The following is a 13,048-nucleotide window of genomic DNA, read 5'->3' on the forward strand; positions in this document are numbered from 1 at the left end:
TTTTTTTTTAAACAAAATCATGCGAGAAATGAATGTCGTAAAAATTTATTTTGATAGAAAACACATTTTCTCTTGCCTGCTGTTAAAGTAACTACAATATTCATAAACTTTGTTACTCTCTGTTGCAAATGCTATAATATTTTAAGATGAGCCCGATGAGATAAATCGTTTCATTACATTTGCAAAACAGAATTTGCTCTCTGGAAGAAAATAAAACTTTGAAAAATATCAATTTCTTCATTAACACTGCAAAAACAGAACTAAAAATAAGTTAAAATTTTCTTGAAATGAGTGTATTTGTACTTTATTTGAGTAGGTAAATAAGATAATCTGCCAATGGAATAAGATTTTTGCACTTAAAATAGGAAGAGCTCAAATCCATTAACTCATTTCAAGTGCATTATATCTAATTATCTTATTTTAGGGCTATAATTACTCATTCCATTGGCAGATAATCTTATTTACCTGCTGAAATCAAGGACAAATACACTCATTTAAAGAAAATGTTACTTATTTTTAGCTCTGTTTTTGCAGTGAAGGCCCGCTAAAAATCAACCATTCTCTGCTTTTTGTCACAACATGTGGCTGCACAACCATTTTTTAAAACTCGGTGAGATGCAGCTTTTCTTTTATAAACTGAGACAAGGTACCTGAAGAGGTCTTTCAAAACGGCAGCTGCAGTAAAACTGGGACCTGCAGGAATGGTTTCCTGTGTTTCTCTTGTCCTCTGCAGGTCATTAACTCTGCTTTCCAACTCTGCCATCCTTTTACCACAATCCTGAGAAACACAAATGTCTATTTTACTGAAACCACACATGCAGTTTCTTTTTTTAACGTTGTTATTTGGGGACACAGAGGCACGCTGCAGCATTCTTTAATGTCACCTGTATGGCACGCCACTGCTGTGTCAGCTGACAGATGTCTGGCAACACAGACAGCTCCTCCACGTTTCGGGCAAGATCGCTCAGATCTGTCTGTAAAAGGGAGGCTTCTTCCCCAACCTGTTGAAGCCTTTCATCCTGTTGAAGGGTTGCCAGTTGGAGATGCTCTCTGATGCCGCGCTCCATCGCCCTCTTGTGGTTTTGGAGATTACCGACTTGCTCTAATAGGCTGGCTTGGGCCTCTGCTGTGGTGCTGCCTGGGAGGGAGTCCCCGAGTGTTACGAGCACTGAAAGGTCTTTTTCAATTTCTGTTACCTGTGTCAGCAAAGCCTGGAAATGAGAAAGAAATGTGTGAGACAAGACATCTATCTATCTATCTATCTATCTATCTATCTATCTATCTATCTATCTATCTATCTATCTATCTATCTATCTATCTAATGACCTGATGTAGTGACTTCTGCTGCTATCAAGTATGTAGGTATGTACAAATGTATGCACATATATACGCGTAGGTACGTATGTATGTAGGCGCATAAATATATATATATATATATATATATATATATATATATATATATATATATATATATATATATATAGATATATAGATATATATATATATATATATATAGATATCGATATAGATCTATATATATATATATATATATATATATATATATATATATATATGTTTATATATGTTTATATATATATATAGACCACTATGAATGTAAATAAGACATCAGATGCCCATTCCTATTTCCTTTTTTGTATTTTTTGGTATTCTTTTTGATCCATTGTATATATGAAGATTCACTGTATATAACTGAATGCACCTTCCCTTCATATTGTGACGAGTGAATTTCTCCATTGTGAGATCAATAAGACTATCTTATCCTATCTATCTATCTATCTATCTATCTATCTATCTATCTATCTATCTATCTATCTATCTATCTATCTATCTATCTATCTATCTATCTATCTATTGTGTATATATGAATTTCCTTCCTGAGTTGTACTAACAGAAATATAATGTGTTTAAGTGAGCATGAACAGAATGTGTATGGTCAGCTTTTTTTTTTTTTTTTTTTTTTTTTTTTTTTTTAAGGGCCGTACCTCCAGAGCTGCTGCATCAGGGTTCAGACCACCGGCGCCGTCTTTCCGGGCTTGGCAAGTTGTCATCCTCTCATGAAGGGTTGTCAGATGACGGTGGCAGTCCTGCAGCCGCTGGTCAAAGTGTTCCTCATTACGCAGACTTTTCTCAAGGTGGGCGCACAAACCCTGTGGACATTTCAGGGAGACCAAGCAACAGTCTGAGGACTCCTGTTTCTCTAAAATGGTATAATACAGATGTTTGAATCATTTAGGAAAAAAAACAACAAATTTAAACCTGTTCATTTCAGTATAAGAGGTAAAAAAAAAAGAAATGTCTGTGTGATAACCATTTGCCCTAAACTAAAGTAAAGCAAACTGAGATACAGTGTGGATGGATATGCCTGTTTATCAGAAATGCCTTTATTCTGTTCGCAAAAGCTTAAAAAATGGTAAATTAAATGCTTTATTCAGTATCTGACTCAGACCAAGCTTTACAACCAACTGTCTAATCTAGAACCCTGAGATTAAAAGGTTGAGGCCAAAAGGAGTGGGAAAACTGTCAAAATGTATAATTTTTTTTAAACATTTGATTGATTAATTGTTCATTCTTGGATATGTGGGCTTTTTTCTAGGGGATTCTTAGCCATTGACTATAAAAATCCCAAAAGATTTTTGACACAAATCAAGTAAAAATATGTGATTTAAATCATATCATTATACTTACACAATAGTATTGTTTTAGAGATTAAATGTTTCTTTATCTTTTTGATAACAGAATAAGAAATGTAAGAATGTCAGATATTTTTTCATGAATCAGTTTTCTTTTTTTCATAAATACCAATCCAAATCTGAAAAGGAGAAAAGCAAATTCACAGGGAAAAACCTTTTACCTTCACTGCTGCCATCAGCGCTGACCAGCGGGTCTCCAGCTCATCCCAGGAGGAATCCTTCCAGATGGCCTTCCTGGTTTTCTCAGCCAGCTCCATTCTCTTCTCATCCAGGCCTGTTAGGGTTAATTTAAGGGACTCAGAGTCAGCCTGCAGCTGAGGGGCGACCATGCAGGCCTGCGCCCGCTCAGCTGTGCCGGGCCGGGGGAATAAAGAAGGAAGCAGCTCAGCCTGGTGCTGCAGCTCCTTCACTCTGCTGCAAGCTTCCCGTCTACTGGTCAGGTAGAGCGAGCTGAGCTCTGAATCCTCCTGCAGCGCCCTGTCGCACCAGGAGAAAAGAACGTTGTAAAAGCTCCTTAATGAAAGGACCAATAAAGAAGTGTGTTTAAAATTCTAATGCTTTATTTTGCAGGCATTTCTGGCTCTGGTCACCTGTAGTGAGGCTGAACCGATTCTAAAAGGTTCCTCCACTGTTCTTCTGTTTTCTGAATCTTCAGCTGAACCTGCTGCTTCAGGTCTTCTCTGTGCAGCAGACTTTGGCTCAGACCGTCTCCAGAGACTCTGAGCTCCTCCAGACGAGCCTCTGCATCTGTTGTTGCGTTCAACACGGCCTGAAACACGAATACGTTTTATTAAATCACAGAAGTTTCCAGGAGGTGAGCTGTAAGCAGCATGAGAAGTGGCAGGGGTGATCCCGTACATTTACCAGATTACTGGATGTCGGCTCTGTTAAAGAACTGGCGATTCCAGTTTGTTCAGCTTATGAGTCACTGTAACATCACTTATGCACAACGTATGGTTACACCTTAGCTTAGAACAAGATGGACCAACTTTAGACAAGTAGAGATAAAAAGATTTAGCACATTACAATGCTTTGCAAAAGTATTCACACCCATTAAACTTTTCCACTTAAAATTTCTATTCAAAGGAGCTGTATTTATGTAGTGGAATAGAGCTTGCACAGAATATCAAAAGATTAAGGGTAGAAATCTGAAAAGTGTGGAGAGCATTTACTATCAGGAAGTCCACAAAATGCAGTTCAAAGCTTTCAGCTCATCCAAAATGCTGTTGTAAGAGTTCTGATGAAAATCAACAAGAGCGATCATAATTCTCCAGTTTTAGCTTCCCTTTATTGGCTTCCTGTTAAATAAAGAATTCAATTTAAAATTCTCCTTCTCACGTATAAAGCCCTTAATAATCAAGCTCCATCATATATCAGAACTTTGATTACCCCGTATGTTCCTAACAGAGCACTTCGCTCTCAGACTGCAGGTCTGCTGGTGGTTCCTAGAGTCTCTAAAAGTAGAATGGGAGGCAGATCCTTTAGCTATCAGGCTCCTCTCCTGTGGAACCAACTCCCAGTTTTGGTCCATAAGGCAGACACCCTATCTACTTTTAAGACTAGGCTTAAAACTTTCCTTTTGACAAAGCTTATAGTCAGAGTGGCTTAGGTTACTCTGAGCTACCTCTATAGTTATGCTGCTATAGGCTTAAGCTACTGGAGGACATCAGGGCCTATTTCTCTCACTCTGCTGATTTCTCCTACTGTTCTCCAATTTGCATTGTTTGTGATTATTTCAACTTTATGTTCGCTGTCATGCCTTGAAATGACATGTGCTGTGAATTGGCGCCATGTAAATAAAATTTAATTTAAATGAATTTGTATTCTTCGGAGCCCGGGAGAGCTCACTTTAAGTGATATTTTTTTTCAGGTTGTGATCATTTGTGAGCACGTTTCCTTTAATTGAGCCCTCGAAATAATAAAACATGATCCCGTTGTAGGCTTATTTAATCGAGCACACGTTTTAATTATTCGTGGGTGCGTTTTGGTAGATTGAGATCTCGAATATACTATAACGTGCTCATGTTTACATGTGTCAAGACAATACTGAGTGCACGTTTTACATATTGTGGCCACGTTTAAGTAGATCGTGCACACAATGTTCTATAACCATATTCACTAAATTGTGCTCTCGTTTTAGTAAATCGTGCGCTCGTTTGAGTAAATAGTGCACTTGTTTAATAAATTGTGCCCTCGTTTTACTATGCTTAAAATGAGAGCTCAATTTAGTAAAATGAGCTCACACTATAGTAAAACGAGAGCACAATATAGTAAATTGTGCACACGATTTAGTAAAACAAGTGCACAATATAGTTAAACAAGAGCACAATTTAGTAAAATGAGTGCACATTCTCTCAACATGCAAAACATTTTGCGATGACCCCTCTAGGGCTCCGTAGTGTTCAGCCCCCAAGAGAAGAATCATGTTGCACAGCAACTACACCTGGAGACTGAAATTATAGGCAATTCTTCTTAGAAAAATAGCTGCATCAAGACTGTCAATCAGAGTCTGATTTTCAAGTTTTCACAGAGCTTCAGTTAGGTGTAGGTCTGTACTTTGACTAGGCTCTTCTGTATAAAAACACACTGAGATTCAGAGCCTTATGTTGAGGTTCTGGCTGTATATTTAGGGTTGTTGTTCAGATAGGATGTGATCCTCCAGCATAGTGTCCTTGCAAGATGAAAGCTGCTGCTGGGAAACACTGTTGGAGGGAACTGTGCAAGCTTTATTACAGACATCTATAAAAACCTAATTTTTAAAGGCATATTATGTGCAATCTAGATCCATCTGCAAAATACAGGGTAGCTAACCGTACTGCTGCCAGACCGTCAGTGTTATAGTTTCTGGCACCGGATGGTGAAGGTGAAATTAACTGGATTTTTTAACTTGGGGTTCCCAAATGGCCAAGTATTTTAATATCAGTTATAAATATCTCTTCATATTGTAGTTATACAGTTAAGGCTGAATGTTATTTTAGGGTGTCCAGGGATTTTTATATGACACGAAAAAAAAAAAAAAAAACGTGTCACCTTGTACTTTGTTGGAAAGTATTTTTAAAGAGTTTCCCATTTGGACACAACGTGAGGAATTGTCCTACCTGAGCGCGATGAAGTCTCTGCTCTGCCGAGGTCCTAACTTCACCGCTATCAACAAGAGGCGAGTCCACCCTCTGCCTCAGATCTTCAACCCACGCCTGAACAGATTCAGCCAAACCCTGAAATCCTTCAAGATCGTCTCTCAGCGAGGGCGTCGCCTCTCCGGAGCCACCGCCAATGTTGGTGTGGAAGTCGTGGTACCGTTGGAGCAGTTCACAGCTCTGCTCCACCGGCACCGACTGCTGAAGGTTGCTGCTTCTTAAAGATGAAGCAAGCTCAGCGATAAGCTCCGTCCTCCCACTGCGAAGCGCAGAAAAACACATCTTAGCAACATACGGGTCAATTAGACTGGCAGGGGCGGTTCTAGACAGGGGCCAGGGCCCCTGTAGAACTGTTCCTGGCCCCTGTTATGGCCCCTGTACTTAAGACATATTAAATTTCTTAGGATGATAAAAGCTGACAAAGATACCGTGACTGACTGGTCATTTGGATCAGTTGTATTTTTTACATTTATGGTTTTATCCAATAATAAAATAACAAAATAATTAAAAATCCAAATAAAAAAATAACAATTATTAAAAAATTTAGCTGTTTCACATAAGCTCCCACCGTATTGAGAAAAGATCAGGGGTCTGCAACCTGCAGTTCCAGAGCCACAATTAGCTCTTTGGCTTACTTAATATATTAAACGATGAAATGTTGACCTGTTTAGGCTTTTTTTCCCCCAATCTTTTGTTCTGTGCCCCTGTGAAAAAACACTGGCCCCACCCTGGTCCCCCTGTTAAATTTGGACTAGAACCACCACTGTAGACGGGTAATGTGATTGAAGAGAAAACGGAGGAAACTTTGTCGTACTGGGAATTCTTTACAATGAGTAAGCAAATGGGAAAAGGTGGGGAGTCAAACAAAATTTATCCATAGATGCATCATTTTTTTTTATCAAAATTGAAGCTCTGCCTTAACTTGCTGTGCATGGCTACAAACATATATCTGCTACTTTCAGACACTCGGCATTTAAAAAATGTTTTATTATATAATCAATGGTTAAAATGTTTGATGTCGTCAAAAAAAGTATAAATATGCTATAATCCAAAGCGGAAATTTAGAACAATTTTCTTTTCTTGTTTTAAACAAAACATGTTAAATATCTAATGTTTTTGCCCTTTTATATTAAATCTCTGCAACATATTGCAGCACTGTCATCTTTATGGTGTATTTTACATTAAAAATGTAAATATTATTTATAACTGAAATAGATTTGGACATTTTTTTGACCTTTAAAAACACTACAGAGCAGTAATTTACCTTTGATGCACTGCTTCTTCTTGCAGAATAGTAAGATCCTCCACTTTCCGTGCATTTTCCTCAGCTGCACAAAGCCACTTATCCAGCTGCTCTTTCTCCGTTAGCAGCCTGCAGCACATGTAAAGCACACAGAGGTCTCAGGCTTCATGCACAATATAGGATAGACTTAAGTGATTACGAGTACAACATTAAACAACCTGCTGCCAAAAACAAGTTGAACTTGCTACGTTTTTGTCTCCTATTTAACCTTTACTCCTGTCAGACTCTTCTACTCTTGTGAGTAAAACATCTAAAAATTAAAAGACAACTTCAAGGAAAACTTACATTACAGCCTTGTTATAATGTGAGATTGTCACATATGGATGCTTATTAATTTAGAAGAAGTACAGAACGGCCTTTAAATGACCGCATTCATAAGTTCCCGGAACATGAGAGCTGAATGAAAAAGGTTGAGCCACCTGTCCAGATGTTGGATATTCCTCTCAGTCTGCTCCTCCACCTCCGAGAAGAGCTGATGGGTGTTTCTGACGCTCTCCTCCAGCTGAAGCCCTCCAGCGGACAGACTCTGGAGGCTCCCAGGACTGGCGATGGAGGCCAGAACCTGCACATCCTCGAGCAAGCTCCGCACTCGCTCATCTTCGGTGTGCAGCCTCTGACATAATTCCTGCAGAGGAGGACGTTACCGTTACAGATGAGCATTTTAAAAGCACTGAACTGTAAAGATGATTTGGCCAGATTGAGCAAATATCCCCCCACCTAATCTCTGGTCAAAACCTCCAGTGTTTTTGCTCATTTTGGCACTTACTTTGAGTTTTGCCAGGATCGTCGCCACATCTGGACCAGAGAGACTGCGAAGGGAGTCTTGAATCTCCTGGAGGGAGTTGAAAGACTCCGTCATCCTTTCAGTGATTTGTCCCATAGTGGCCACCATCTGCTTATACACCTCTTCGCTCTCCAAAACAAGCTCCTTCACTTGCTCGATTTTCTTCCTCATCTGGGTCTCCGCCACCTTAAAGACAGAGGTAAAATCCTTTTATGAGATGCTTTATTGAAAGATACGTTTCTGATTGGTGCGTGGTGTATCTAATAACAACGTGTTCTGGCTTATTTTAATCACAGAGGTATATTCTACACTTTTACTCAAAAGGATGATCAGGGAAAATACCAAAATGTACCAGTTTCACAAAATAGGATGTGACGTTTTAAACATAGCCTGAAACATTTTTTGACGCCTATCCAGGAGTCTGGTTGCATCCGGTTTAAGCCTGTCTGCTAGTTTTAAAACACAAAATCTTATTTTTGAGATATTTGAGGTTGTTTGCCTGTTTGCCTTTGCGATGACTTGGATAGCTGAGAATTGGCACAGGCATGTTTTAAAAGTAGTTGGCTAGATATATGAATAAGGGTACAAATGTGGTATGCAACATAAGCCTGAAGGAAATTTTTATCATTTTTTATTTGTCATTGCAAATTACATTCCAGTCAAATATGTCCTCTGCATTTAACCCATCCCTTTGGGAGCAGAGGACTGCCACTGTGCGGCTCCCGGAGAGCATTCTGGGACTAAGCCCAGGGACTCAGAGTGGATGTCTGTGGTATTTATACTGGGAAACCCTTTCCGGTACTCAAGCACCCTGCTTAGACCACTAGGCCACATATCTTCCCCCCATCTGACCTGCAGAATGGCAGCACAGGGGGCATTTCACGTCTATCCATCCACTCCAGCCCTAAAATCTACACCTCTAACAAAACTAAGCGAAAACATTGATGTTCTACCTGCAGCTCCAGAGGGGGCTCTGCACTTTGAAGCAGCGACTGAATCTCAGAGGCTCTGCGGTGGAATCTCTGCGCGCTCTCCTCCTGGGTCATAATCTCATTCTGCAGCCAGAGTAAAACAAGTTAATATGCTGCAAAAAAAAAAAAAAAAAAATATATAGTTTGTTCTGTTACTCTAATACACAGAGGGGCTCAGCTTTACCTTTAATGCCTTAACATCGTCCTCAGATTGAAAAGATGGACACTGAGAAAGCACAGCTATTCTGCTGTTGGTCCAGCTCTCCACTTCTTCCCCCAGCTGCAGGACTCCATCCCATAATGTCAGGCACAGATGGAGGTTTTCAAGGTGGGAATCTGTTCTTTCAGATAGCTACGAAGCGAAAACACATTTATTGCAGTAAAGCGCAGAATTTAACCTAAGCTTTGCTTTTGGTGTATTTAAATGTACAGAAAGCAGCACAGCAGATGGTAACACTGCAAAAAGGGAACTAAAAGTAGGTAAAACTTTCTTGAAATAAGTGTATTTCTATTTGATTTGAGGAGGTAAATAAGAATGCTTGCCAGTGGAATAAGAGTTTTGCACTTCAAATAGGAACAATTCATCTCCATCATCTTATATTAAGTACAGTAAATCTAGTTATCTTATTTTAGGGTTAAAAATAGTAATTCAATTAGCAAAAATACAGTCATTTCAAGAAAGGTCTACTAGTTCCCTTTTTGCAGTGAAAGTATGGGCATGATTATAAGAAAATACATTTATAATAAGGTACAACGACCTAAAATTTCGAGTAGAGCAAATAACTGGAGATTAGACTAGATTAGAAATTATTCTATTGTTGTTTAATGTTGAGTTCTTCCACAATAAATAAATAAATAACAGCAACAACATTAGAGTTCAGAGTAGTGAAAGATCAGCCTGAAGTCATGTTTCAGAACACAGCTGTTTGCAGCTAGGCTTAAAATCCTGGGCATATTTGGACATTAGTGTGTTAAGCTTTAAATTCCCCAAAAAATAATTAATCTATTAATATTTCAGCCAGATTCTTCTTATTCACACAGGTAATGAAATCATTTTCTCACCCTCCAAAACACAGAAATGACAGAAGGAAGGATGGCATAATGTGTGCCATCTGGCTGAACTTACATCCAGCCAGCGATCCATGAGTGCATCTGCTTCGCTCTCAAACGGAGCAGCACCACAGCCTGGCACCTGACGCAGGAGAGACTGAAGCTGTCTGCAGATGCTGCGCACCTCCTCGATGTCGTCGCCCAGACCATTCAGCTCTGCTTTAGTTTCCTTAACCTTTAAAACCCCAGATACAAAAATTATGACAAGTCACTCTCATGGCACTGTAAAGCAGGGGTTCTCAAACTTTTCATGGCCAGGGACCCCTTAGCAGCGGTAAAAAATTTTCAAGGACCCGTTAAGATTCCTCATGCTTATAGCATTTTTAAACAGCTTTTTGTACAGTTAAATACATTAGGAGTTATGCAAGTTTTTAAAAATATCTATAAATACACCTAATATTAGAGATTTGGTGGAGACTAGATCCTCATTCTCTATAAAGCTAAACTCGATGTAACTGTTGTCCTACTTCCTAATTTTAGCTGATTTGGCTTTTACCTTACATGATAAAGGACGGAGTTAAATATTTGTCGGTTTTGTTACTTAGCTCAACCCCGACACATCCTCAGCTGTGCCTCCTCAGGCCTGACAACATGCGTTTCACAGACCCTCAACCCATGGTTCGCGGACTCCCCGGGGGTCCGGGGACCCCAGTTTGAGGGCCACTGCTGTAAAGGACCTATATGATGCAAAATTAACTTTTCTGAACTTTTGGCTATGCTATGATGCTATTCTTTTATCAAAAAAAAAATGCCCAAAGTGGTATTTTAATAAATTCATCCATGTCTGAGTAATCCTCGCAAATTCTGCTCTCTGAGCAACAGCCTCTCCGTGACCTGGAAAACAAAGCCGTTCATCTCATGTCTACGTCTCGTTGCCTCCACCTACAGGAAGCGCCTTCCTTGACTGCTCCTCCCGGGCCTGGTAAACACCACCAATGCGCAATGATGTGAGCCAGAGCGCGATAATTTCTGCTCAAAGTAGAAACAAAGTGGCTCTTTTAGCACCTAGTCTACACAGCGAAAGCGACTGCTCTTTTCTGATGCCACGCTGCAGCTGCTCTATTGTGACCCAGTATGGGGAGAGGTGGTGTTGCAGCAAAGGTAAGCGTCTTTCTCCAGGTCGGGGTTAAAATAGCACCAGAAAGCAACATAATATTTGATAACAAAAGAATACTCTGTAGTGCCAAATGCAATATTTCATCACATATATGTTGACTAAAACCATGATATAGACCCTTTGAGACCCTAATGTAACCTAGTGTAATAAGGTCTCAGTTTCACAGAGCCTTGCAGAAGAATTCACACACCTTGAACCTTTCCATGCTTTTGCCGTTACAACCTCAAACCTCAATGTAGTTTGTCGGATGAGAAGCTTCCCCGCAGCATGATGCTGCCACCGCCATGCATTACCACGAGGGATGCTGTGACTTTTTGCATTATTGTCTCCACATGTCACATTTTGAGGACTGCCTGTATTGGTCTGCAGACTGCATATCTTACATTTTCAGAGGCGCACACACAGGTGGACTTTGTTAGCTATCTAGGCGACTTCTAGAGAGACTCGATTGCATTTGATTTTATTTAAAGATATAGGAAGAAAGGGGGCTGAATACATATGCAAAGGCATGTTCCAGGCTTTTATTTAATAATAGTAATGATTTAAAAAAATGAAAAACCAATCATTAACTTTCTCATTTGCTACTCTGTGTCGGTCCACCACAGAAAAGCCTAATAAAATGCGTCTAAATTTGTGGTTTTAACAGGACAAAGGTTCTAGGGGTGTGCATCCTTTTGCATGGGGTTAAAACCCCTGCCGTACCTTAGTGTGTAGCCTCTGCAGGTAATCCTTTCCAACGTAGGAGGCTCGTTCACCGATGGTTGTCTCAGCCCTCTGCAGTGTGCCAGTCAGCTCACCGCGCATGCTCTGAAACCTCCTCAGCAGGTCCGTCAGGACGTGAGACTGCTCCAAACTGTGTGCAAACCAACACAAAAAAAACAACAACAACAAAGAAACGTCACAAACACACATCAACAAAGAAAGATGCTTCATGTCTACGTTGTTCCTTGGTTTTACCGGTCTGACGTGGCCTTCGTCGTCTCCTCCCAGAGATCCTCCACCTCTTTGGTCTGATTCTCTGGGATCTCAGATTTTGGAGAAGCGTCACGTATTCGCTGCACCTCAGAGCCGAGGCCGGCGAGAGAACTTTCCAGCTCTGTCAAAGCACGCGTCCTGCAATTGGAAATTGAAGGGCATTAAAAGGTGCTGTGTTTTCTGTGTTCGTGATTTGCTGGAATTGTACAGAGGCTGATTTGAGCGGGCAGAACTGCATCATGCAACATTTGGATTTATTTAGTTGAACGGATCAAAGATGTGTTGAGCGGACCAGCTGAGCGCCGTACCTCTGCTGCAGAGCGGGCAGAGTGGTTCCAGCAGCTCCAGCCTCTCAAGCTGCTGCCTGGTCTCCCTCAGCTCTGCTAACAAGGCAGATTTCCTCTGGACCAAACTCTCGCGCTCGTTTTCGTCTTTCCCAGCGTGACGGCTGCAGCTCCGTTGCTCTGGTCTTTGGTTTTAAAAAGCCTTCTTCGGATCTCCACGTCGAATCTTACGATCTTGACCCTTCTGCATTTTCGATCCGTCGTCTCCTTCCTGCTTCCTCTTTTCGAGCACCGACGCCTCTTCTGTCCGCCTGGAGCAGACTGCTCCCGGTCCGTTTGGCCGAATCGTTCCTCCGTGTCTCATGAGACGCCTGTCCTCACTGTTCTGGGTTTCTTTCCTTTCCTGAAGCTCCAGTTCTCTCTCCCCGTCTTTTCCCGTGGCTCCCATCCGCTCGGACACACGGTCCGCACATCGCGACACGACAGAAGCCCCATCCATGGTCAGAGTCATCCCCACCGCCTTCAAACTACGGTCGACAATATGAGATTGCTCCATGGCAGGCTTCAATCTCTCGTTGTTGCCTGCCAAGAATGTCTCTCTTCTTTCTGGTCTGTTTCAGTTTCCAGCCCGTCGGGGTCCCGCTTTGCCAGCAGGG

General features: G+C 40.9%; 1 protein-coding gene across 1 annotated transcript; it reads right to left on the minus strand.

Moving 5' to 3' along the window:
* Positions 1-2,851: 2,851 nt before the first annotated feature.
* LOC118561524 (nesprin-2-like) lies at positions 2,852-12,457 on the minus strand. Its single transcript, XM_036133650.1, has 12 exons — positions 12,417-12,457; positions 12,091-12,246; positions 11,836-11,986; positions 10,033-10,191; positions 9,091-9,258; positions 8,889-8,990; positions 7,918-8,121; positions 7,571-7,776; positions 7,113-7,220; positions 5,810-6,107; positions 3,302-3,480; positions 2,852-3,188 (listed from the first exon to the last, which is right to left on the minus strand). Exons 3-12 carry the CDS (start codon positions 11,935-11,937, stop codon positions 2,852-2,854), a joined length of 1,863 nt encoding a protein of 620 aa, XP_035989543.1. The 5' UTR covers positions 11,938-11,986; positions 12,091-12,246; positions 12,417-12,457.
* Positions 12,458-13,048: the final 591 nt, after the last annotated feature.

This window comes from Fundulus heteroclitus, unplaced genomic scaffold, assembly GCF_011125445.2.
Source record: "Fundulus heteroclitus isolate FHET01 unplaced genomic scaffold, MU-UCD_Fhet_4.1 scaffold_651, whole genome shotgun sequence".
Taxonomy (NCBI): Eukaryota; Metazoa; Chordata; class Actinopteri; order Cyprinodontiformes; family Fundulidae; genus Fundulus; species Fundulus heteroclitus.